The 27,811-nt window shown below is 38.6% G+C and overlaps 1 protein-coding gene across 1 annotated transcript in view; it reads left to right on the plus strand.

The window, feature by feature from the left end:
- The window catches only part of ITGAV (integrin subunit alpha V), a 93,718-nt gene that overhangs the window by 13,206 nt on the left and 52,701 nt on the right, over window positions 1–27,811 (plus strand). The window contains exons 3-4 of the mRNA XM_045480447.1: window positions 23,751–23,842; window positions 26,249–26,363. Of these exons, the coding sequence (XP_045336403.1) occupies window positions 23,751–23,842; window positions 26,249–26,363 (207 nt within the window). The remainder of the gene's footprint in view (window positions 1–23,750; window positions 23,843–26,248; window positions 26,364–27,811) is intronic.

A 27,811-nucleotide genomic window follows, 5' to 3' on the forward strand; every position in this document is an offset into this window, starting at 1 on the left:
CTCTGTCTCTCTCTGTCTCAAAAATAGATAAATGTTAAAAAAAAAAAAATTAAAAAAAAAAAAAAAGACTCACAAATAAGAATATACTCAATATTTCTGTTAAGCACTTGACTCCTCCCCACCCCTCCCAACAATATAAATCTTTTGTAGAGTTTTCCTTTCCATATGTATATATAAGCAAGAGTTTATCTTGTTCTTTGCAAAATACTGATGGTATTTATTCTTTAGTGTATATAACCTAATTTATTTAACTTGTATTTCCTGTTGCTGGACATTTAGATTGTTTCTAATCTTTTGTAATTATGAATACTGCAGTAGTGAAAAATCTTATATGTATGTATTTATGCAAATGTGTGAGTATGTGTGTAGGATAAAGTCCTAGCAGAGGATTTTTAAATATGTACATTTGAAGTTTTGATAGGTGTGGCAAATTATTCTTCACAGAGGTTTATATTCCCCCAATTTTACAATGGGAAGAATTTTACAATTCCTCCTTTTCTGACATCCATGACAACACCATTTATCATCATACATTTATCTTTGTCAACTTTATATTGTAATTATCCTATCCATATTATGTATCTATTTATGTATATTTTATATGATTATGTTAATTTACATTCCTTTAATGGTAAGATTAATCATCTTTGCATTTGTTTGTAAGCCATAGCATTCCTTTTCTTGTACACCACTATTTACTATATTTACTTATATTTTCTATTGATTTGTGATTTTAAGAAATTAATTTCAGTTGATGGCATTCTATCCTTTTAGTTGCTTATGTCAAAATCTGGAGTTATGCGTGACATTACATCTATCAGAACATCAAAATCTAACTGCTTCTTGTCATTTTGCTGCTAACATCCTGGTCTAAGCCACCATTGTCTCCCACCTACCTGCACTGTTGCCCTGGACTCCTGAGTTAGCAAGGGTACTGCCAGGAAAGAGATGGTATGCTTAAATTGGGATAGTTTGAGGAGCTTTTAGTAAAAGAACTATTTTAAAAGAGTACTGTGCAAGGTCTCATTACAATTGGGCCCCTTGGCCTGAAGGTAGATCGGGAAGGGAGTGGTTACTAGAATTCAGAGGATTAGGTGGAGAAAGCCACAGGACAGGAGCTGTGGCTTTTGTCCAAGGGCAGTAGCCAGTCCAGAGTAACTGGAAGGGAGGAGCAGGGGAAAAAAACCACCCTGACTCACTCTCTTCCCTCCCTTTGATCCTGTGTGTGCTCCCCACTGGTGGAATCCACATGGGAGCCAGGGGACACGGCAGTCCGTGAGTTCATCCTGGTCAACATCCTGGGCCAAGAGCAGGGTGGATAGGAAACCTGGAGGAGCAGTTGGAAGAGAGCTGGTATGTGTCACTGTTTTCCCCACTTCTGCCCTGGATACTCCCAGACTGTTCTCTACAGCAGCCAGAGTGATTCTTTTAAAACATTCCGATTATAACACTCCTGTTCATATTCCACTAATACCTTACCATCTGTCTTATAGTAGCCGAGAGGCCCCTGAGTTTCAGTCCACTATTTGTATCTTTAACTTCATCTTCTGCTATTCTCCTCTCCATTCTTTTCCAGCCTCATTGGGTCTCTTTGCAGTGGCTCATAAACAAAAGAGACATTTCCACCTAACCCTTGCTTGGGCTCTTCTCTCTGCCTGGAACATTGTTTTCTCAAATGTCCATTGGGTGCCCCCTCCACCCCTACCTTCAAGAATAGCTCAAATACCATCTTCTCAGTCATTCCCTGACCATCTTATTTAAAATTGCAATTGCCCCTTTCCCACTTTGTGCTCTGTCCTCTTTTCTGCTTTATTTTTCCCTGGAATACTCACATTGCTACATAAGGCATTTATGTAAGGTAGTTAATGTCTCCTTCTTTCAATTAGTTTGTATGTTCTATGAGAACAGTTGCGTGTGTGTGTGTGTTTTAATCTGTTTTGTTCACTGCTGTAGCCCTAGGGCCTACAGCAATGCCTGGTGCCTAGTACAAGTTGGTGCTCAGCAAATTGAATAGGTGAGTGAATGAATGGATCATAAGAGCCTTTCCTATAGTGAAGAAATAAAGTTTTAGTTCTAGGTGTACAGATAAGTATTTTTTGGTCTGTTCTCTTTTTTCCTGATGATATTTTTGTAATCATGTTGTATAACTTCTGAGACTTCCCTCATAAAAGGAATATATAAATTAAGACTTCATTTTTTACAATTAGAATTTTTGTCCAAATAGGTTTTTTTGTTTTGTTTTGTTTTGTTTTTTAAGAAAAGACGATAATATAGATTGCAATAAGCTAGCCAGAATAACGTGTATCTAGAAAGACACTGTCAGACTGTGTCTTGACTGTGGAAGAAATGCTTACGTTTAAGCATCCCCCCAAACTTGCCTTACACCTCTCCTGAGGAGCTCATTCCATCCAAGCCCAAACACATAAACATCTCTGCACCACAAATATCTTTTTTATCTTTTTCAGCATCTCAAGGGAGGTAGTGGCTTTGCTGTCTATCTTTCCCTCATCTCAGTCACATGTTAAGGGAGACAATAGCTGAGCATATTAGTGTGGTTTGTGGAGGCGAACTACCTGGGCTCAAACCCTGGTTCTGCACTTAACAGCTATTTAACTTGCACTGTCTGTTATTGCCAGCTGCCCGATGCATTGTCCTCATCAGACTTGCTCCTGGGTATGTGTTCAGCTGAATGAGTTGATATGTGTGTGAGTTCAGACATGTAATGTGCTTAGTACAGGGACTGACACATTGCGGTGGCTCAGTAAATACAAGCTGCTTTGTATTGTTACCACTTACTCCCTCTGCTTTCTCATGGACACTGCCTGTTCTTTCATTTCTCTCTGTCCCTGCTCTGCATTTGCCCTTTTTCTTTCATTCTCTCTCTCTTTCTCTTTTTATTTTTTAATATTTACTTGAGAGAGAGAGAATGAGGGAGAAAGTACGAGCTGGGGAGGGACAGAGAGAGAGAGAGAGAGAAAGAATCCCAAGAAGGGTCCTTGCTGTCAATACAGAGCCCAACGCAGGGCTTAATCTCATGAACCTGAACTGTGAGATCATGACCTGAGCCTAAGAATCAGATGCGTAACCGACCTAGCCACCTGGGCGCCCCTATTTTTTTCTTTTTTCCTTTCCTTTTCTTTCATTTCCTTTTCTTTTCTTTCCTTCTCTTTTCTCCCTTCTGTTCCCTTCCCTTCCTCTGACTTTTCCTTTCCCTGACTTTCAAACATGTTTAAATTGTTTCTACCTGAAAAACTAATCAAGACAGCTTCCCCTTGAACATTATCTCCTCTCAGTCATTTTCCTTTCTCTGTCTCTTCACATCCAGGATAATTGAATCCACTTTATCACTTTCCATGTTTAGTCACTTCAGTCTGGCAACTCAGCAGTGGCTCTAACTGAAATCGTTAGTAGCCACCTACTTCAGTGGACACTTTGGACCCCTCATCTTATTGGACTTTTTACAGTTTGCTCCACTGACCATTCCTTCCTTATTTTAAAGTCTCTGCTCTTTGACTGGAACTCTCATGTCCCCTTATTGTTCCTAACCTTCTTGATGCTGTGGTACAGTTTGCCCTGTGACTCTTCTTTCTTCACTGACTTTATATTTGCTGTACATTGTGATGTCTTGAAAAGGAAATAGGCCTTGGAATCAGACAGGCTTGTCCAGCTTTGTCATTTTTCCAATGTTAGTTGGGAAAATTACCTACCTTTCTACATTCTGTAATACATTGCTGGGGTGATCATGAAGAATTTAAATTAGGTAGTTTATCTGCTACTTTATTGTGTTTCTGGGTGCAGAAGAGACTTTAATGCTTAAAAGGGCTCCATGCTGATTCTAATATTTTGGAAATAAAATTCATAAAATCATTTTTTTAAATTATATCTGGTTTATATGATGTGGTAGATATCACGACTGTCCATCAGTATCGTGTTTCTAAAACTGGGAAAACCTTGAATTTAAATATGCCCATGTGACTTTTTTTCTAGCCAATTAAACATGAGTAGAAGTGTATCAATTGTGGGTAGAAGGATTAGGAGTTATTCTTCCTCTCCTCTTACCAGATGCCATAGTAAGTAGTGATAGTTTAAATGATAGAGCCTCCATCAGCCTGGGTTGCTGAGTGAGGAAGACGTGAAGCATAGACGCTTTACTAATCTATGATGTACATGTACAAAATAATTCTTTGTTATTTTCAACTAATGGATTTTAGGGACGCTTGTTATTACAGCATAATGCAGCCTAACTGAATTAATACATACAGGGACAGTGACATTGAATGTTATCAGTAGTTGGCTGTTGGAAAATGGTTACTGAAACCTTTTCCTATCTGCATGCCAATTTGATCTTGTCTTTTTGTTCTATTTTACTGGGTCCTGAGTGGTTAAGTGACTAGATATCATTGCTTATGCTAAAAATGGTCCTGGGTCAGTAAACTGCATTTAGACTGGGAGAAATTGTAAATAGACTGAAAATACATGATAGGGATGCTGTTCGCAGCTCTAGGGTTCCCTGAGTACAATGATTTATAAATGGCATGTCCTCTGTGGGAATTCTGAAAGCAATGGCTGTGAAGTTAGTATAAGAGGTACCATTCCTTTGGGGCATGAAGCTTTGAAGCTGGGGTAGGTCCTCTCTGCCCACCATATCTTGTTTCTTCCTGTGTGAGCTGTTACCTAGTGAGGCGAAGAGAAGAGCTCTGAATATCCGTATGTATGCACTACTGCACGGGGAAAGTCACGTAAGCACTCTGATCAGGGAGGGACGTCTGCTTCTGTCCTATATCCTCTAAATAGACTGGTGCTATGTGTGGCCTTTGGCAGTTTTGTGAGTCTGAAACTTCAGTTGAGCCTTGAGAAGGCTCCCTGATGATTTTTGCCACAACATTTGACGTTGGTAACTAACTGCATGAAGTATTTTAGGCTCCTTTGTTTCATGGACTGTTGAAGAAAACAATAGTGACTTTTAGCCCTTCCTGTAAAAAGAACAGACCTCAGCCAGCTCCACAATAGGGTGCCTTTTGCCGATCTAGAAATGCTTGGTGTTAAATAGTATATTGTGAACAGCCTTTACCAATTTCCCTCCTCCTCTGTTTCATCAGGTTCTGCTATACAGACAGTCTTAGTGCCCTAACTGAAGCTCTTTTTCTTCATTGAGCTAAAATTTACATTGATTTTTTTTCCTGGTTATGTTATGATGTGTTTGTTTTCCTGGCTAGACTATGCTCTTCAAAGCAGGGAACAAATTTATTTCTGCTCACCATTGTATGCTAGTAGTGAATGGAGAGGTAGGGTATATAGATACAGGTATATATGGTAGAATGCATGTGTGTGTATTTTGCATATAGGTTTAGGTTCTTTGTGAAAAGCAATAAAAATTGACTTTGGCTAAATTTAGCTGAACAGGAAGTTATTAGAAGGATATTGATAACTCACTAGTTTTCTAAAAAATGGGCCACAGAAGCTAGCAGAGGAACCATTGGTCCTGTGTTTTACTGCTGCTGGAATCGCTGTTGCTGAGCATGGAACAGCAGCAGGAGAATAATTCTTACACATCCCTGTCTCTATGCATCACTTGCTAGAGATTCAAAGCTTTTGTGGTAGTATCTGAAGGCCTGAGTCTATGTCTCCTGCCTGTGAAAGTCAGGAAAAGCCTGGCTTCTCTCACACAACTAAGAAAAGATAGATTATAAGCTTGTGTCGGGAAACAAAACTTAGCGTCCTTCAAAAGAAGAAAAAGTATAGAAGCAAGAGGGTGCCTTTTTTTCTTTTTGGTTGGAAAATAAGGTAATAGAAAGAAAACATCGTTTAAGAATAAATAGTATATCTTCACAAAAATAAACTCAAAATGGATGAAAGACCTAAACGTGAGACAGGAAGCCATGAAAATCCTTGAGGAGAAAGCAGGAAGAAACCTCTTTGACGTTGGCCACAGCAACTTCTTACTCCACACGTCTTCGGAGGCAAGGAAACAAAAGCAAAAATGAACTATTGGATTCTCATCAAGATGAAAAGCTTCTACACAGTGAAGGAAACCATCAGCAAAACTAAAAGGCAACCGACAGAATGGGAGAAGATACTTGCAAATGACATATCAGATAAAAGGTTAGTATCCAAAATCTATAAAGAACTTACAAAACTCAACACCCAAAAAACAAATCATCCAGTGAAGAAATGGGCAAAAGACGTGAATAGACACTTCTCCAAAGAAGACATCTAAATGGCCAGCTGACACAGGAAAAAATGTTCAACATCACTCATCATCAGGGAAATGCAAATCAGTACCATCTCACACCTGTCAGAATGGCTAACGGTAACAAGTCAGACAACAACAGATGTTGGCGAGGATGTGGAGAAAGAGGATCTCTTTTGCACAGCTGGTGGGAATGCAAACTGGTGCAGCCACTCTGGAAAACAGTATGGAGGTTCCTCAAAAAATTAAAAATAGAACTACCCTACAAACCAGCAATTGCACTACTAGGTATTTATCTAAGGGATACCAGTATGCTGTTTTGAAGGAGCACATGCACCCCAATGTTTGTAGCGGTACTATCAACAATAGCCAAAGTATGGAAAGAGCCCAAATGTCCATCAATGGATGAATGGATAAAGAAGATGTGGTATATATGTGTGTGTGTGTGTGTGTGTGTGTGTGTGTGTGTGTGTGTACATATTACTCGGCAATCAAAAGAATGAAATCTTGCCATTTGCAACTACATGGATGGAACTAGAGGGTATTATGCTAAGTGAAATTAGTCAGAGAAAGACAAATATCATATGACTTCACTCATATGAGGACTTTAAGATACAAAACAGATGGGTATAAAGGAAGGAAAGCAGAAATAATATAAAAACAGGGAAGGGGACAAAAATCTAAGAGACTCTTAAATATGGAGAGCAAACAGAGGGTGGTTGGAGGGGTTGTGGGAGGGGGAGGGGCTAAATGGGTAAGGGGCATTAAGGAATCTACTTCCGAAATCACTGTTGCACTATATTCTAATTAACTTGGATGTAAATTAAAAAATAAATAAATTAAAGAATACATGGTGTATCTATTACTGAGTGATAAATAATTTATGGGCTAATTTTATTTTCAGTGTTTACCAAAGATGTAACTGGATGCTTAGACAGTGTATAAATTTGTTGGAAGGTGATTTCACTGTAGCTGGTCACATACATTAAGACACATAGTAGTAGCTAAGGAAGGACGTCTGGATTTTGTCTTAAAGACAGCATAGCACTTAAAGAAACTAAAGAAGCTCTTAAACAAAAAGATAAATATGCTTAGTGTGCTTTCCTTCCTACTCCAGGGCATGATTTTGGGTAGGTGGAGAGGAGGGAAGATTTCAAAAATATTTTTGGAAGACCAATCTACATTTATTTTATTTGAATTCTGAGTGGTAGACACAAATACATTTATACCGAAATAAAGAAGGCATAACTGGGAAGTATCGAACTCTGCCTGGTGCCTTTGAGGAAGGCTTCCCAGGTCACTTGGTGACATATGATCTAGCTAATGAAAAAGGAAATGGAATTCACTACATATAGAAGAGGGTTCCAAGTAGAGGAAACAGTATGTGCATAGATTAGTAAAAGATGTTTATGAATGAGAAGTCATTCTGTGTGACCCACATACGTGGAATCTGTATGTGAGTATAAAGTTTCTATGTGTAGTGTGAGGGCATTGAGGGCATGATGAGAAATGAAAGTGGAAGTAAGCTGAGGAGACATCTAAATGAAGGCACTCTAGGGGCACCTGGGTGTCTCAGTCAGTTAAACATCTGATTTTGGTTCAGGTCATGATCTCATGGTTCTTGAGTTCAAGCACTGCATTGGGCTCCGCACTGACTGTGTGGAGCGTGCTTGGGATTCTCTCTCTCCCATGCTCTCTGTCCCTCCCCCTCGCTCCCTCTCTCTCTCAAAATAAATACAAAAACTTTAAAAAAGTACCCTAGCAGTCAACCCAAATCCATTGACTGTAAAGCCTAACACACGTAGAACACTGTATTAAAAATGAAAAGATCTAGATCTCAGTGGGTAGACCTTGGTTCCTTGCCCAACTAAGTACACTTGACATGAACGTTACCTAGAAAATAACACTTTCAGTAATTTTACTAGTCATTATTTTCAGTAGAATTTTATGTTATATGAAATAATGAATATTGCCCTGAATATCTTCAAAATATTATACATATGCCTTTCAAACAATAAGGGAAAATGGAGGGTTCTGTGATTAAAAGTTTAATTTAGTAGAAAATTCAGTGCAAGGTGGCAAGCTTAATTGATTTTTGAATGATATTTATGTATTACAGAGCCTGCAGGAACAAAAGGAACCCTGAGTCTAAAATTTCTTATTTCTTAGATTTGTGAAGTTTTGCTCTCACATATGTTGTTGAGGACTTTCTTTCAAGCTATTGACTTGTGCTTCTCATCTTTTTGTTGTTGTTGTTAACTTTAAACATAACCTTTATTTCATTTCTAGTTGTATTTTTTTGTGTGACTTTTTGTTTTTCTTTTTCCTGCTGGTTTTCTTGACTTTATATGTAAACGGAGCCAAGGCTAGAATGTAAAAGGGAAAGCCTAGTGTCTTTCAAATATTTTACATACTTGTGTAGTGATTGAAATAGTTCAATTGGATTTTTTAAACTAATTTTTTTGTTTGTTTTTTTGAGACAGAACACAAGCTGGGGGAGAGGGGGAGAGGGAGAGAGAGAGCGAATCTTAAGCAGGGTGTAAGATCAATGTGGGGCTCCATCCCCCAACCCTGGGTCTGAGCTAAAATCAAGAGTCAGATGCTCAACTGACTAAGCCGCCCAGGCGCCCTGCCCTCTTGAATTTTTTAAACCCTTTGATCTAGTGACTGCACATCATTAGTAGGTTTTAACCAAGGTCTGCATAATGGCTGAAACTGATTTTTCCCTATTTGACAGAATAGTATGAACTTCGAACCATTGTGGAATTAATGAAACAAAAGGTCATTTAGGGTATGAAGATGACTGATAACGTAGAAAACACAGTTAATTTATCTGAATAGGGATGTGGAAAACTAAGACTTAAGAAAAAATTAACGTATACTTTAATATATTTTAGAAGTAAAAATATTCTAAAATGTATTATATTGAGATGCAAAACAACATCAAGAATATTCATGTAGCTATGGGGCGCCTGGGTGGCGCAGTCGGTTAAGCGTCCGACTTCAGCCAGGTCACGATCTCGCGGTCCGTGAGTTTGAGCCCCGCATCGGGCTCTGTGCTGACCGCTCAGAGCCTGGAGCCTTGTTTCCGATTCTGTGTCTCCCTCTCTCTCTGCCCCTCCCCTGTTCATGCTCTGTCTCTCTCTGTCCCAAAAAAAAAAAAAAAAAAAAAAGAATATTCATGTAGCAGGATAGATGTGGTCTGTTTTCTCCATTTTGTCTTCATGCCTGAATTAATTTCTTGTTGTCGTAACAACTTACATTAAACTTGGTGGCTTAAAATAGCACAATTTTATTATCTTTAGTTCTGGAGGTCAGATGTCCAAATGGGATTTGCGTTAAATCAGTGTTTTTATCAGTGCTGCGTTCCTTCTAGAGGCTCTAGGGAAGAATCTGTTTTGGTACCTTTCTAGCTTCCAGAGGCCTCCTGCATCCTTGGTTTGTGGTTCCTTCCTCCATCGTAAATGCCAGCAGTGGCTAATCTGGTCTTTCTCAGGCTACATCATCTGACACTGACTCTTCTGCCTCCTCTTGTGATTACATCGGGCGTGCTAAAATAATCCAGGGTAATCTTCCACTTCCGAGTTCCTTAATTTAATCACGTCTGCAAAGTCCCTTTTGCCATGCAAGGACACGTTCATATGTAAAGTTCTGGGGATTAGGACACGGACATCTTTGGGCATGGGAGCATTATTCTGTTACCACAGTGCCCTTTTATATATTTTGTTGTTTGATACTGGTTACACTGCAAGCTACTTTGGGGCAAGGGGCATGCTTACATAAGTAGGTCTTGTTCCCTCTTCTCCTTTTTTGCGTTGGCTCTGTGGGTATAAGGGATGCAAATTTGACTTAGAAGAGGTAAGCCCAGGGTCTGGCTCTGACACTCATTAGATATGACCTTGGGCAAGTGACTTAAGTTTGCCAGGGGTAATACCTACCCCTAAGGGTTGTCATGGAGAGCAAATGAGATGCCTGAAGGTATTTTAAAGAAAGAAGAGGTATACAAGTAAAGAAAAGGTTGTTTATATTGTGCCCAGACAACAGTTGTGGGGAAGTGAGTAATTATGGAAAATGAAAGAAATAAAGATAATTGTAGATATTCTTAAGTGGGTTATATCTGGGTTTGCGTTTTAACCTGTTACGGTGACATTTGGGAAAATCCTCTTCTTGCTTTCCTTTTCTATGAAGCGGATGTTACGAACGGACTGACTACTGCCCCGTTTCCTCAGTGATGAGTCTTTTCCGAAAAGATTGCACTGATGATCAGCACTGACAGGAAAACCTGGCCAAAGTCTCTGTTTAGAAATACGGCTTCCCTGCATGATTGTTAAACATGTCTCTTAAAAACAGGAGAAGCTTCTACATTTGTGTTCCAAATTCAGTGAATGAGTGTCCCCTCTCACTAACAGTATCTGTCCGAGAGAAGGTCACAAGTCAGGTTACTCCCCTGTCTACCCAAAACAGTTTGCTGGAACACTCAGCACTTATTCCCAGAAGGGCCTGGCTGCAGGCTGTGGGCAAACCCACAAACTGGCCTTGCTGGTTCTCTGGTAAAGAAAACGCTGTGGAATATTTTCTAGATGTTATTACTACACTTTGTATTTAATAGCAGATAGAAAACTTTCAGCTGCTCTCTGGCCTCTGTGCCATTCAATTTCGCATTCATTGCAATAAAAATAATCAGGCCGTCTCAAAAACAGCTTAAGTTTGACTTTGTACATTTTCTTTCAGTGTTGCGTCTAGGTCTTTCTACAGTTGTGACAGGACTACAGATTAGGAAGTTAAAAACACAAAGAAAAATAGAGTCCCTACCTTTGTTAATACAAAATAAATCTAAGGAATTTTTTTTTTTTTAGAAGTAGGCTCTAGGCCCAACGTGGGGCTTGAACTCATGACCCCAATATTAAGGGTCACATGCTGTGCCCACTAAGCCAGCCAGACACCCCCAGGAATTTGTGTTTCGTGAATGAAACTCTTTCTCTTGGTATAACCTGTCATCCCTTGGTGCAGAATTCTATTAATGGGAGAGCTGGGAGGCAACCTAAAAATCAATTAATCTAATTCTTTTATTACTAGTCAACTAATACTCATGCAGTTAGTAACACTTTAAGTGTTTCACCAAAAGTAGATTCATAGGATCCCTTAAAATCCATCTTTTCCCTGGCTCGCTTTGACCTGACTCATTATTTTAAGACTTAACTTGACTCGGCTTTTTTTTTAAAACTGTTACATGCTTTCAGGATCATTCCTTCTCATCTCTAGGAAAAAAACAAACCAGCATTGATAAAGCAATGGATGTTTTCAAAGGGCCTGTATTCTTTGTGCTGGCTCCAGCAGAGCCATCAGAATTACTCATGGGAGGAGAAGGAGATTTTCATTCTCTGTTCCTTGTGGTAGTCATAACTCAGTAAATAAATAAATACCAACCCCAGAGAAACAAGCTTCATCATGTTTTCTTCTGGCTCTACTTTTGACTCTCTTCTTGTTGGCTTTTGGAAAACAATTACATTTAATTTTATGCAAAAGATGTTTCTCGACACCTCTGTGTTAGAATTAGTAACAGTTTCTCATGTTCATAGATTGTGATTTCAGAACTTATTTTTATGTTCACAAATAGTTTTTCAGTTGTCTGTAACTCCAAACACTTTGAGGTTAGGGATTTTTCTCTCGTGTTTTGAGTCAATACAATTATGCTTCTAGAGACTTTTAAAGACATTTTGAAGTTTATAAAGCAAATCACTCTTCCATTAATACTAATATCTAACTGCTACATATTATCTATCAGAATTTCTTAAATTAAGAAACTGTGGGGACACCTGGGTAGCTCAGTTGGTTAAGCACCTGACTTTGACTCAGGTCATGATTTTGCAGTTCTTGAGTTCCAGCCCCGTGTCAGGCTCTGTGCTGACAGATTGACGCCTGGAGCCTGCTTTGGATTCTGTTTCTCCCTCTCTCTCTGCCCTCCTCCACTTGCACTCTGTCTCTTTCTCTCTCTCTCTCAAAAATAAATAAGCTTTTTTTTTTTTTTTTTTAATTTTTTTTTTCAATGTTTATTTATTTTTGGGACAGAGAGAGACAGAGCATGAACGGGGGAGGGGCAGAGAGAGAGGGAGACACAGAAGCGGAAACAGGCTCCAGGCTCTGAGCCATCAGCCCAGAGCCTGACACGGGGCTCGAACTCCCGGACCGCGAGATCGTGACCTGGCTGAAGTCGGACGCTTAACCGACTGCGCCACCCAGGCGCCCCAAAAATAAATAAGCTTTAAAAAAAAAAAGAAACTATTTTGTTACTAAGTCAAATCATTAACCTCCATTTTGGTCTTCAGTAATTTCTAGAATTTTTATTTTTATTTTTTTTGATGAATTATATTTTGCAATATTCTGCTCTATAGTTTGACTCTAAAACAGAATAGAGGAATAAGAATAGTAATGTTTATTCAGTTTACTAAATTTTCTTGAATTTTGTGAGCTAAAACTGCTTTAATGTGTGGGAGATGAAAGTGTGACCATAATAAAGTCGATTAGGAGGGGATGTAGAAGCTCATAACTAAAGCTTTATATGTGAAGATTAGTGGATATATATCCACACTACTTTTTTCGTCACCTTTGAAACATACAAATAATTAATATTCATTGATTGAATAATTAAGAAAACATCAAGAGGTAAAAAAATCCCAACCGCCCTGGAAACTAGTGTCCATAAGATATATTTGTATGTGTGTGTATAGCATGTTTGTGTATGTATCTTGTGGCCTATGTATATACTTTGTGTGTGTGTGTGTGTACACAAATACATAAAATTATAACTTGGTCAGTCTACTATTGGACATTTTGCTGTTTTTGAAAGCTATTGTTAACAAAGCAAACATGCTTATTAAGGCTTGTTCGTATTTTTATTTATTTAGGATTTTTAGAAATGAGACTTAGAAGCCAATGAAATGTGTTTTTTAACATACTTCTGATACATATTTGCTAAGTAGGAAAAAAAATGATACAACCTATCCCTGAACCAGTTTTTCCTAGGCTTTCTTAGTCCCACAGGTGAAACATTTGTTTTAATTTATATTTCTGATTTCTAGTGAGGTTAAGTCTTTCCTCATGTTTATTAGCTCTTTGTATTTTTTTTTTTGTATTTGTTCTTACTCTTTTTTTAAATAATTTTTTTAATGTTTTTTTTTTTATTTTTTATTTTTGTGAGAGAGAGAGTATGAGTCGGGGAAGAGCAAAGAGAAGGACATACAGAATTCAAAGCAGGCTCCAGGCTGTGAGCTGTCAGCACAGCCCGATGTGGTGCTCAAATCCACGAGCCATGAGATCATGACCTAAGCCGAGGTCTGTAGCTCAACCGACTGAACCACCCAGTCTCCCCTGTTCTTATTCTTGATCTGTTACCCGACTAATGCATCTGTTTATTTCTGTCCATTTTGAAAAGAGGTCTTTATTATATATACATTTTTGCTTAGTGTTGCAGCTGTCTTTGCACTTGACAAGTTTGTCATTTGCTTTTTTTAAAAAAAAATTTTAAATGTTTTTTTTTTTATTTTTGAAGGAGAGAGAGAGAGAGACAGAGCATGAATGGGGTAGGAGCAGAGAGAGAAGGAGACACAGAATTCGAAGCAGGCTCCAGGCTCTAAGCTGTCAGCACAGAGCCTGATGCAGGGCTCGAACTCACAAACTGTGAGATCATGACCTGAGCCGAAGCCAGATGCTTAACCAACTGAGCCACCCAGGTGCCCCCGTCATTGCTTTTTAAAACAGCTTTATTGAGATGTAATTTACCATAAAATTCACCTGTGTACCATTTTTAAGTGTACAATTCAATGAATTTTACTATATAGTTTTACAGATACAATGTAATTCCAGAGCATGTATCTCACCTTGAAAAGAAACACCTCATGTTCATTATCAGCCACTCTCCCATTTGCACCCCTAACCCTAAGTAGTCACAAATCTACTTTCTGTGTCTGTATGTATCCCTTCTCTGGATATTTCATATAAATAGAATGATACACTATGTGGTCTTTTGCGTCTGGCGGTTCATCCACATGTGTAAATGCTCCTTTCCTGTTTTATTGACCGGAAGCATTCCTTGATCCCTTCCTTGTTTATCCTGTCACCAGTAAATGTACATTTGGGTTGTTTCTACTTTTTGGTTCCTGTAAACAATGCTTCTATGAACATTCACGTATGAGTCTTTGGGCATATGTTTTTGTTTCTCTGGGATGAATACGTATGAGTGGAATTGTTAGGTCATATAGTAACTCTGTGTTTAACTTTTCAAGAAACTGCCAAACTATTTCAAAAATTGACCACACCAATTTTACATTCCTGCTAGCAGTGTGTGAGGATTCCAGTTTCTCCACATCCTTATGGACGTGTTATTTTATCTTTTTTTAATTCCAGCCATCCTAGTGAGTATGAAAGTGGCATTTCATTGTGATTTTGATTTGTGTTGACCTGACAGCTAATGATGTAGAACATCTTTTCAGGTACTTGTTGGGCATCTGTTTATCTCCTTTGGAGAAATATCTATTCAGGTTCCTTGTCTATTTTTAACTGGGTTTTTAAAAAAACCTTTAGTTGCAAGGAGAAGGGGTTTGTGTGTGTGTGTGTGTGTGTGTGTGTGTATGAGTGTTCATTGTGGATACAAGTCTCCTTTTGAAAATAGGCTTTGTTGATATTTTCTCATTCTGTGGGTTGTCTTTTCACTTTTCTGTATGATATTTTTTGAAGGTCAAAAGTTTAAAATTTTGTTAAGTCTAATTTATCAACCTTTTATCTCTTGGACTTTGGTTTTCTAGATCTTGCCTTATGTAAATTTGAAGGTTTATTCCTGTTTTCTTATAGCATTTTATAGGTTTGGCTCTTACTTTAAGTCTGTGATCTATTTGTGTTTGTTTTGCTTTGGTAAGGTTTAAGATAGGGTTCCTCATGAATCTTTTTGCCTATATAAGGCTATCCAATTGTCCCAGCACCATTTGTTGAAAAATACTATTTCTTTCCCATTGAACTTTCTTGGCACCTTTAAAAAAATCAGTTGACTATAAATGTAAATGTACCATTGATGTTAAACGGTGCTATATGTATTATTAAAACACACTGCTCATTTTAAGTCACCATTGGCTATAATACACACTCAGATTTCAAAGATGGTAATCGTATCTTAATATTTGCAGTTCCAAATCAGTACAATACATTATTTTACAATAGCATTAGGTTACAAATACCAGCACTGTCTGACCACCTCTTCATTGTTTTCTCTCAGATTTCTTTTATAGCATTTGTGACTTTCTGGAAGTATCTTATATAATTATTTGTTTATTATGTCTCTCCTTGAAAGCAGGGACCTTATCTGTCTCATTTACTGCTATATTCCTTGCATGTATACATAAGAGGTACATGATCTATTTCTTTAAATGAATGATCAAAGAGATTTATTCCTCCGGCCTGTTGATTTTCACATAAATAAGCAAACAATATTGGCAGAGTTTTCTTTGAGGCAAATTTATTGCATGAAGTACAACCGAGCACAAAGTGATGGTTGAGGTAAAAAGCTGCTTAAAGAAGCCTGTAAATTGTCTATTTTATTAAAGGATGACAGTGGGGGTGGCACTGTTTCATTTTGTTTTTATTGAAGTATAATTGATATATTAGTTTCAGGTATACAATATAATGATATATGCAACATAATGTATATATTGCAAAATGATCACTGCATTAGGATTAATTAACATCTGTCACCATACATAGTTACAGAACCTTTTTTTCTTATTCTGAGAGCTTTTAAGATCTACTCTCTGAGTAACTTTAAAATACACAATACAGGGGCGCCTGGGTGGCTCAGTCGGTTAAGCGTCCAACTTTGGCTCAGGTCATGATCTCACGGTCTGTGAGTTCGAGCCCTGCGTCGGGCTCTGTGCTGACAGCTCAGAGCCTGGAGCCCATTTCAGATTCTGTGTCTCCCTCTCTCTCTGCCCCTCCCCTGTTCATGCTCTGTCTCTCTCTGTCTCAAAAATAAATAAACATTAAAAAAAAATTAAAAAAAAATAAAATACACAATACAGTATTATTTTATTTTTATTTTATTTATTTATTTATTTATTTATTTATTTATTTGTTTATTTATTTATTTATTATTTTAATGTAAGTTAGCTAACATGCAGTGTATACAGTGTGCTCCTAGCTTTAGAGTAGATTCCCATGATTTGCCGCTTACATACAACACCCAGTGCTCATCCCAACAAGTGCCCTCCTCAGTGCCCATCACCCATTTTCCCCTCTCCCCGCCCCTCATCAACCCTCAGTTTGTTCTCTGTATTTAGGAGTCTGTTAACGGTTTTGCCTCCCTCCCTCTCTGTTTAAAACTATTTTTTCCCCCTTCCCTTCCTCCATGGTCTTAAGTTTCTCAAGATCCACATATGAGTGAAAACATATGATATCTGTGTTTCTCTGCTGACTTATTTCACTTAGCATAATACACTCCAGTTCCATCCACGTTTCCGCAAATGGCCAGATCTCATTCTTTCTCATTGCCAAGTAGTATTCCGTTGTATATATAAACCACATCTTCTTTATCTATTCATCAGTTGATGGACATTTTGGCTCTTTCCATAATTTGGCTATTGTTGATAGTGCTGCTATAAGTATTGGGGTACATGTGCCCCTATGGATCAGCACTTCTGTACACTACAGTATTATTAACTATAGACACCATGATGCTATATGTTACGTTGTGTTCATAGTCACTTTCTTGAGCAAAGAATAAGCTCTCTGAGGGACCTAAATAATTTCATTATTCATAGAGTCCTATAATTATAAATAGGAACCAAATGATTAAAAACAGAAGTAACTTCCAAATAGAGGTTTATTGCCTTGCTTTTCTTATGCTTTGGCTTTCTTTTTCACTTTGGCCTTTTCACAAAAGATGACATAATCTTGTTGCTCCAAAGGGTATTCTTTAGGTGTGAAAGGAAGAAACAAAAAACAAAATTGACTCTAGGGTGATAAGGTAACTTTGTCTTAAAAAAGCATCCCCTCCAGAGCAAGCTGAATGTTGACAGTGTCTTCTGAAACACCCTGAGGGAATGAGAGGAAATGAGAAGAGCTGACCATTAATCAGGGGACAGAGTCTAAAGTTTGCTCTGCTCAATATGCTTCTGTCCTCAAGTCTTCAATCACGGGAGTCTGATAAAATGCCATTGACAGATTTAAAAGCTGGCAAAAAAAGATATTAAATTTTCAAGCCTCTACTGATTTACTTGCTCAATAATGTCAAGTTTCTCTGCAACATTTTCCCCTATGTATTTTTGAAAGTGACTAATAGAGAGTTAGTTTCATGCCACTTTATTTAATTCAGGGTGGTTTCTTCTCATTTTCACTATGTGTGAGACACTCTTTTCCCCTTTGATTTACTTGGGAGAGCAAGCTAGTCTTCCAAGGTATTTCACAGAACTATGGGTAGAAATCTTTGTGCTTTCTTGACTGTTGCCTGAGGAGACATTTCTTTCATCACTGCAGTATCTGTAGTTGTCTGGGTCTAATTTCCCTTCCGAGGTTGGTGGCATGGGCCAAGCAGCCTGTGATGTTCCAGCATCACTTGAAATGGTGACTTCAGGGCTGTGACTCAAAATGTTTACTTCACTGAGGCCCCAGAATAGCTGCCAGTTTTAGCCAGATTATGAATGAACTCCTTGTCAGTTCAGAGAGCACACTTTTCTTTTTTTTCTCCTCACCCCCTTCTTTGTTCACACTTCCTCTGAGCAAAACTTCTGCCTGAGTCAAGCATTTTAAGACTTGGTCTCTGGGAAAAGAGTTAAGATTGATAAAGGAAAACTTCCTGTTTAGGAAACTTCTCAAAAATTGGGTAATCTGAGGTTGTGACCCTGTTGAAACTCAAGACACTTAAAGCAATGGGTAATACATGTTTCCTTGAGGACTCTTGCCTAAGTTTTGGATGCCGATGTATGCCAATGCATTATAACCAAATATATTTTACTCCTTTTGTTTGGTAATATAAATGAAAACACGTTTAATCATATGTTACTTAAGACATGGCTGTTTGGTTTTTGGCCGTACCAAAGTTTTAGTAAAGCTCCAGGTGTTTCAAATGCATTTTGTGTTATCAAAAAAAGCCGCATTGCCTGATGTTTTTTTCACATTTGATTGGTGGTCCTTCACTCTCATTAAAAACTATTGGGGGACATAGCTTGCCAAATGGAGAGAGCTATGGATTTTTGTGCTCCACAATATGTGATGATGAAAATAAAACAGAAAATTGTAAAATTTGTAATTCTGTTTCATGACCTTTTCTAGCTTAAGCTAAACCTGTTTGTCTGCAAAGGCAGGTATCCTAATCATTATAGCAGTGAATGTTTTTGATTGTTTAAAATAAGAAATAAAACGTAGCGAATGAGTGGGGCGCCTGGGTGGCGCAGTCGGTTAAGCGTCCGACTTCAGCCAGGTCACGATCTCGCGGTCCGGGAGTTCGAGCCCCGCGTCGGGCTCTGGGCTGATGGCTCAGAGCCTGGAGCCTATTTCCGCTTCTGTGTCTCCCTCTCTCTCTGCCCCTCCCCCGTTTATGCTCTGTCTCTCTCTGTCCCAAAAATAAATAAACGTTGAAAAAAAAAAAAAAACGTAGCGAATGAGAAGCACATGGTGTTAGCGCAGAGCAGTATCCTACCATGTTGCTACCACATGCAGATTTGGAGAAGAGTCTATTTCTTCAGAAAAAAAGGAATCATGGTGACAGTTTTTCAGTGGAAAACTGGATAATACTATATAAAGAGGAAACTTCTCTTCAGCCTTCAGGAATACAGTTAAAGAACAATTGCTGGGCATAGAAGGCAATTCAAAAACCCCATGCAGCCCGTTCTTAGCATGGCAGCAAAGCTCTTGACAACCACTCCCCTCCTGACCCTTCTTTCTGGTCATAGCCAACAACTCACAGTTCTGTAAAAAATCCAAGTATATCCACTCTTTAATCTCTGGCCACAAGATTTTCCCTTGGCCCAGAAAGCTTTCTCTTCCTTGTACTCTGCCACCCTCTTCCCATAACATTTCACACATTCCTCTGCCATTGTTCTACCTTAAGGGCTTGTTCCTATGATTGTCTCCTTGTTAGATATTTCCTTAGGGTCAGACTCCCTGTTTCATCATGCCTTAGCATCATGAATGGACAGCTACAACTGAAGGTTTTTTTTTTTTTTTTAATTTAAAATTTTTAATTTTTAATGTTTATTTGTGTTTGACAGAGAGACAGAGCACTCCTAGCGGGGTGGGGGGGGGGGGCAGAGAGAGAGGGAGACACAGAATCCAAAGCAGGTTCCAGGCTCGGAGCTGTCAGCACAGAGCCCGATACACGGCTTGAACTCACGAACCGTGAGATCATGACCTAAGCTGAAGTTGGACGCTCAACCACTGAGCCATGCAGGAGTCCCACAACTGAAGGGTTTGAATCAATAGTGAAAGGAATAAAAGTTTTTTTTTTTTTTTTTTAATTTTTTTTTTTAACGTTTATTTATTTTGGGGACAGAGAGAGACAGAGCATGAACGGGGGAGGGACAGAGAGAGAGTGGGAGACACAGAATCGGAAACAGGCTCCAGGCTCTGAGCCATCAGCCCAGAGCCTGACGCGGGGCTCGAACTCACGGACCGCGAGATCGTGACCTGGCTGAAGTCGGACGCTTAACCGACTGCGCCACCCAGGCGCCCCAGGAATAAAAGTTTTTAAGGTTAGGGGGCCATGGTAACAAAGGCTTGTAAATGGGAATGAATGTGACTTGTTCAAGAGACTGGGGGCTGAGGGGAAGGGAACTCTTACATAAAAAATAAATATATCTTAGGGGTCCCTGGGTGGTTCAGTTGATTAAGCATCTGGTTCTTGATCTCAGCATAGGTCTTGATCTCAGGATCATGATTACCAACTAACTAAATAATCGATATATATATTACACACCATTTTCTGGAGGGTTCATCATGTTAATTTAGCAATTAGCCCCTCATTGTTCTCTTTTAATATTGAATCTTCCCTACTATTTTGTCTTTTATGACATTGACATTTTTGAGGAATCTGTATTAGGTCTTTTAGGCAGGGAAAACTGCATTAAGAATATCATGATTTTGGTTCTGCATCATTTTTGTTTTTGTAAATGTCAGTTTTAAAGATTATGAGAAATTATATAGAGCCTTAATTTGAATCTTTCTGATGTGGTACAGCCTAAGATTTCCTCTAATAAAGGAAAGCTTTGCGGGGTACCTGCGTAGCTCAGTTGGTTAAGCATCCAGCTTTAGCTCAGGTCATGATCTCCCACTTCATGGGTTTGAGCCCTGTGTCTGGCTCTGTGCTGACAGCTCAGAGCCTGGAGCCTGCTTTGGATTCTGTGTCTTCTTCTCTCTCTGCCTCTCCCTTGCTCAAGTGCTCTCTCTCTCTCTGTCTCTCAAAAATAAATAAACATTAACAAAATATATAAAAAAAGAAAAGCTTTGGTTCTAGTTGGACATAGTTTAGGGTCTTGCTGAAAAGGCTTTGTCTTACCTGAAAGCAGAAGCAGGAAGTAGCAGTTCTGAGAATGTTGCACTTTTCAGTTCACATGCATTATTAGCTCATAAACTCAATTCCCTTAGGCTAAGATTACCTGAGTTTATCTGTGGTCTCAAGGGACAGTGAGTGGAAGTGAATCTTTCTGAGCACCAGCTGTTTCTTTCACAGTTGTAGTGTATTTCTCCTGCCTCATTAGTATAAGGAGGAAAATGACTTCATTTCCTTTGTAGAAAGGAATAGAATAGAGTCTGCAGCACAGTAAGAGAACAGGTAGCTTGCAGTGGAATAAAAAGTTTATATTAAGTAACTTGTAACCATACATTTTATGGTTTAAATCCTTGAAAAATTATCAGGTGAACCCAGTCTGCCTAGAGGCTAAGTTTCTTTGTAGTTTTTGGTCAGGCCCTTTTGGAAATAGCAGAATGGATATTACTCAAGCTGTGCTAGGCTATATACTTCAGTAACAACATGCTTTATAAACAAAATCCCACATCTCACTCACTTAAAAAGAAGACTATTTCTTGCTCATGTCATCATTGAATATGGGGAATTTGGCTGTTCTTACATTTTAAAACCTTTGGCTGAAGCTTTTTGTATCATGTGATTCCACCATCCATTACAGACTTATGGATGAGAGAGAGAAAACACAGAGTATCCATATCTATTTTTTTGTTTTGTTTTTTAATGAGTTGATTATTTTAGATTGCACAAATAAGTGATACAACGAAGTATTTGTCTTTCTGTGTCTTAACTTATTTTACTTAGCCTAAGTCTCTAGATCCATCCATGTTGTCTCAACTGGCAGGATCTTCTTCTTTTTTATGGCTGAATAATCTATTGTATGAATATGCCACATTTTCTTTTTTATTCATCTTTCAATAGATATTTAGGTTGCTTTCATGTCTTGACTATTATGAGTAATGCTGCAGTGAACATGGGAGAGCAGATACCCCTTAGAGGATAATAATTTCATTCCTTTGGATATATACCCAGAAGTTGGATTCCTGGGTCATGCAGTGGTTCCACATTTAATTTCTTGAGTAACCTCCATACTATTTAATGGCTGTATCAATTACATTTCTACCCACAGTGTACAGGGATTCCCTTTTCTCCACATCCTTACCAACACTTGTTATCTTAGGGGTTTTGTTTTGTTTTGTTTGGATAATTGCCATCCTAACTGGTGTGAGATGATATCTTATTGTGGTTTTGATTTGCATTTGCTTAGTGATTAGTGAGCTCATATCCACTTTTACTTGAACAGGAAGCAACATCTGCCACTTTTGCTCTTAGCTTCGTGGCAAGAACTAGTTACGTGGCTTTAACGTAACTGTGGGAGGATGGGAAATGTAAGTGAGTCCATGGGCTGATTAGTGACCTGTGTGTCACTGACATGTAGTGTTCCCAGTGATGATGGCTTGGTGAACACAGGCTTCAGAGGCAAGCCAACCATACTGTTGGGAAACTTTGGCTTTCATGGTGAAGGGCATATACTGGCTAAGTTCCATTTCTCCTTCCCCCTACTTATAAAAATGTGTTTTTGTGACCACTGACAAAAATCAGCTGTATTAAGAGTACAGAAAGAGGCCTTTGGAGATTCACACATTAAAGAAAACTTTTTTAAAATAATGAAAAAGAAGAATAGTATAGTGAACAGTATTATATCCTTTACCTTGTCTGTATTACATCTAGAATTATTGAAATTCTCAATTAATCTCAAGGTTAATCTCAATCTTCAGTTGGTCTTAAGTCTTCAGAATGGAACTGAATAACCATAAGTACTACCTTAGATGAGTGAGATTTAGGAAATAGATTTAACATGAACCTTGTGATGACTATTTACATATTGGCTGGCAGTCTTAAAATTGATCCTTGTCTGCTATATTTTGTCCAGTATAGTTCTTGATATGTTTGTAAAGAATGATTGTTATAGATTTTAAGAGGAACATACTAGACTTTAGTCTCTCAAGAAAAATAGTCTCTCCTTCCCCAAATGCTTTATGGATATGTTTCCATAATTCTTTCCTTGATCAATTTAAGAGCTTTTCCATGGAAAGGATTTTTTTTAATGTTTATTTATTTATTTTTGAGAGAGAGACAGAGAGAGAGACAGAGAGAGAGAGAGAGAGAGAGAGAGAGATAGATGTGTATGTGAAAGAGAGTGTGAGCAGGGAGAGGCAGAGAGAGAAGTAGAGAGAGAATCCCAAGCAGGCTCTGTGCTGTCAGCATGGAGCTGGATGTGGGACTCAATGTTGTGGACAGTGAGATCATGACCTGAGCCAAAATCAAGAGTCAGACGTTTAACTGACTGAGCTACCCAGGCACCCCTCATGGAAAGGATTTTTCTTCTCTTTTCTTTTCTTTTCTTTTCTTTTCTTTTCTTTTCTTTTCTTTTCTTTTCTCTTTTCTCTTCTCTTCTCTTTTCTTCTCTTCTCTTCTCTTCTCTTTCTTTCTTTTTAATTTGCAATACTTTACATGAGTGGCTAGTACATTGGGAATAATTTTCTCGAAAATGTAAACTGAAAATAAATATTTGCATGTAGTGTACCAAATCTGATTCTTTTTCCCACCAGCCAGATCATGTCTCCTAGATTCTAACTCCTGTGTTATAATGCCACTTGCGCTATCTTTGTCTTTTACTTTAGTCTTTTACTACTTGTGTTTTACAAAGGCCTTTTGTTTTCATAAATATATTTATATCATAGAACTTTCAGGAGCACAGTAGGTAATTATAAGTGTTTAATAGTTATCTTATAATTTAGCCACTGGGAAACTTTACTTAGTATTACCTTTTCACATCTGCATTACAGTTAATGGGGGTTAATAACAACCCTGGGACACTTCTAGTCATCCTGTATTTTATTTCTTTGGTTAGTTGAAAGTTCCTGATATTCATCAAGTACGCGAGATAAATAGCTAATGTGGCATTTGATTAATCAAATTTGGTTAATCAAAGGCATACTCTTTGTGTGTCTGGATTGAAATAAACTCTGTTATACTAAGAATATATTTTTTTCTTAGGCAACAGAGATTATGCCAAGGATGATCCATTGGAATTTAAGTCCCACCAGTGGTTTGGAGCATCTGTGAGATCAAAACAAGATAAAATTTTGGTAAGTCTTTTGGATATTTACTTGTAGGTGAGTTTTGTCAATTTATGTGGAAACACAGTAAAGTTTCTGTTTGAAAGCTAGTAGTAAAACTCAGTGCGCTCAGGAGTACAGGACAAGATGAGATAAGATAGCCCTGATCAAAGGCCATCCTATCAAAGATCTTCTGTGTCCTGCCCTTCACAGACTTGCTTTCTGATACTTTCCACCTTCATTCCTGCCTTGTTACCTTCTCCACTCTTGTTGATCCTTCCCCTCAGGGGGTTTCTGTCCAGCCTGGTTCAGGATGAGTGTGCCTGTGATTAATCACACGCACTAATACCTCTTTTTAAAAACATAGCAGCCTTCCCTTTGCCTCTTTCCCCTGCTATGCCACATTCCTTGCTCCTCTTTTCAGAAACTTTTTCAGTGTTTTCTTCAGTTACCCCCTCTGCTTCTTCACTGCCTGTTCTTTTCCCAACCACAGTCAAACTCAGGTAGGCATGGCTAAAGTCACCCTTGGCTTTCAGGTCACTGAAATCACTGGTACTTGTTGAATGTTTCTTGCCACTCAGCACCATTCAGCAAGGTCAGTTAGCCCATTCTTTTTGAACTGCTTTTCTTCCCTTGGCTTCTGGAACACTGTACTTTCTTGGTTTTCTCCCATCTCCCTGCCTGATTCCTCACTGTCTTTTTGGGCAGCTCCTCTTCTGCTCAGTTTCTAAGTGTTGAGTGTCCTAGGCTGGGTTCTGGGCCACCATCTTCTCTAACTACACCTTTTACCTGGCTGTTCCTATCCTGTCCCATGGCTGTAAATACAGTGTATATGTCATAATCCCTAAAGCTATATCTCTATTTCTTAATTCTCCCTGGATTTTCAGAGTGTTTCCGAACTAGTTATATGGCATTTCCATTTGGATATCTCCTGCGTTACTCAAAATGAACATAGCCAAAATAGAACTCTTGTTACCCTTCATCAGAAAGGAAAAAACACAAAGATAATGCTCTCCATATAAAACTTCCCCAGCCTGTTTACAGCCATGACTCTCTATCCCCTCCACCAGCAAGCCCTATCAATTCTGCCTCCAGAATGTAGCCCACATCCATCTAGAAATCATCACCTGCACTGTTTCCACCCTGTACCCAGCCACTATTGTAACCTCCCTGGGTTCCTGCAGTGGCACATCTCCTCTCTCTGCTTCCTGTCCTGCAGTCCATCCTCTGCGGTTCCTCCTCTGCAATCCTTTTTCCAGAGGAGGCCCAAAGTGAACCAGAGCATTTCATCTTCTTAATTAAAACCGTCAGGTGGTTTTCCATCACTCGTAGAGTTCAAATCCCCGCTTATCCTGGCTTATAAGCATCCCCACAACCAGGTCACTGGCTCTTGTCTCTTTGGCATCATCTCACTCCGTCTTGCAGGCTTTAGCCACACTAATCTTCATCCCTTCCATGTGCCAGGTCACTGCAGTTAGTACCTTAGTGTGTTTGTTCCCTGTCCCTGTTTTATGCTCATCTTGTTGATTTTCACTTGGCTAGCTCCTTGTCATTCTGACTTCAGCTTTCATTTCTTTTCCCCAGAAAGCCCTTCCCTTTTGTAATTACCTGCATAGTATTTATTGCTGTTTTTTAAAATATGATGGTGGGGCATTAGGGAAGAATTTGTTTAGGAGCTGAAATTTCAAAGGAACTCTACAGGATGTGTCTAATTGGAGGTCAAGGATGGGGTTGAGAGTGGGTCATTCTAGGCACAAAGCAAAGAAGCAGAAGTAAGCAGGTGCAAATAGTCTTTATACACGAAACATCAAGTACATATAGAGAAGTAGCAACAATCATCTCCTTTCACTTTTTTCAGGGTAAATATAGAGTAACCCACTGTTGAAGTCTGCAGCATTTGTGTTAATGTTTTGCTTCAAAAAGTATTACAGAAAGTTCATTGAACTTTTTTGCCAGCAAGTTAAACTGCTACATTTTGGTAGATTACTACGTTATTAAAGCATGCATTATTCTACTGCTCGTGCATGGCGTTAAAATCCATAACTCTATAAACAGAAGGGTCACAATTTATTTGGAAAGTAGATCAAATGAGCACTGCAAAGTCTTTTACTTTTTTCTTAATAATAAATTATTTGCTTTATAATTTAGGGTGTAGTCTACTGGTGTAAGAATGTTATTTAGTTACAATGTTGATTCGATCAGCTTAGTGCTGATCAAAAAAAGTGCTACATGAAATAATTTTGCCATTTTGAAAATGAAATATGTGAAAAAGGTACTTATCACTGTTGTGATCTGGAATTCATAGTATAGGATAGGTGTGGTTACTTTCTATTAATGCTTAGAAAGTGTTGTTCAATTCTGGGGTAGTGTAGATTGTCTGAAACACTAATCTTTTCAGGGAATTTTTATGTTGTGGACCACCACCTTTGATTTCAGGCCTGTGCCCCACTGTACCACTGGAGGACTGAAATGAAACAGGAGAGAGAGCCAGTTGGAACATGCTTTCTTCAGGATGGAGCAAAGACTGTAGAGTATGCTCCATGCAGATCAAGTATGTATAAGAAGTGTACCAACTTTTAAATGAGGGTTGGGAAGCCTAATTTGTTAAAAGTGTGTGTGTGTGTGTGTGTGTGTGTGTGTGTGTGTCTAAAAATTGTAGACATGTTGTGTTAGTCAAAAGATGTTCCATTGACCTTCTCTAACACAGATGCGGGACTTCCTAAAACAAAAGAAGCTGATGCAGTAGGTCTACCTCAGGCCTGTGTACCCGGATTTTTAGGAAAACTCCTCAAGGCGATTTGATGGATACCAGAGTTTAACAACTAGAGCTTTATATTAATAATGTTTAATATATATATATATATATATATATATATATATATATATATATGTGTGTGTGTGTGTGTATGTCTTTAAGACATATATATGTCTTAAAGAGCTAGAGTTTATATAGGAAGGTAAAACATTGAGCTCAGGACTCTGAGTCTGAATTTGCCTCCTTTTATTATTATTATTATTATTTTTTTTTTTTCAACGTTTATTTATTTTTGGGACAGAGAGAGACAGAGCATGAACGGGGGAGGGGCAGAGAGAGAGGGAGACACAGAATCGGAAACAAGCTCCAGGCTCCGAGCCATCAGCCCAGAGCCCGACGCGGGGCTCGAACTCACGGACCGCGAGATCGTGACCTGGCTGAAGTCGGACGCTTAACCGACTGCGCCACCCAGGCGCCCCAATTTTTTTAATTAAAAAATTTTGTTTTAAGATTTTATTTTTAAGTAATCTCCACACCCAACATGAGGCTTGAACTCACAGCCTTGAAATCAAGAGTCACACACTCCACCAACCGAGCCAGCCAGGCACTCCTCTTAAGTCGGTTTCTTTGTCAGTCCGTTATCAACCTTACTCTTCTTTTGATGATCCAAAAGATCTCACTTTGTTGTCTAACACTATTTGAAATTTCAAATGAAATTCATGTGGTGACTAAAGGTGATTTTGAGTCCTTACAATTTTGATCGTGCTTTTCCAAAGGAGATTCCAGTTCTTTTGCCTTCCCATCTTTGTTCAGTGGCCACCACTCCAGATCCTCTTTATACAAGAAATGTAAAAATAGCTTACTGAAGTGCCTTATGGTATTTATATCCAGAGCACTTTTTAGGCTGTTTCTTTTTTTATGTTCTATTGGTCACCAGATAGTTTAGTAGAGAGAATCAGGAACAGAAGTAGAACATGTAAGACTGTTAACTGCTAGATTCTTTTCATCCGTGTTAGGTGACTTGGGATACCAGGCCAAAGGAACTGTTCAGTCCTTAAAATTTTAAGCAGTTGAACTTCCAAGAAGCTGCAGATGGTTTTATTAACGCTTATTTCTTCACCCACCGACTTGACCCTGCATGTTGTGAGAAGTAAACATCAAAAGATTGATACCTCCCTAGAAGTGCATTGTTTATTTGGATTGGTCAGAAAGCACACCGCATCACAGGACAGAGGAGGCTGGCA

Source organism: Leopardus geoffroyi, chromosome C1, assembly GCF_018350155.1.
Source record: "Leopardus geoffroyi isolate Oge1 chromosome C1, O.geoffroyi_Oge1_pat1.0, whole genome shotgun sequence".
Taxonomy (NCBI): Eukaryota; Metazoa; Chordata; class Mammalia; order Carnivora; family Felidae; genus Leopardus; species Leopardus geoffroyi.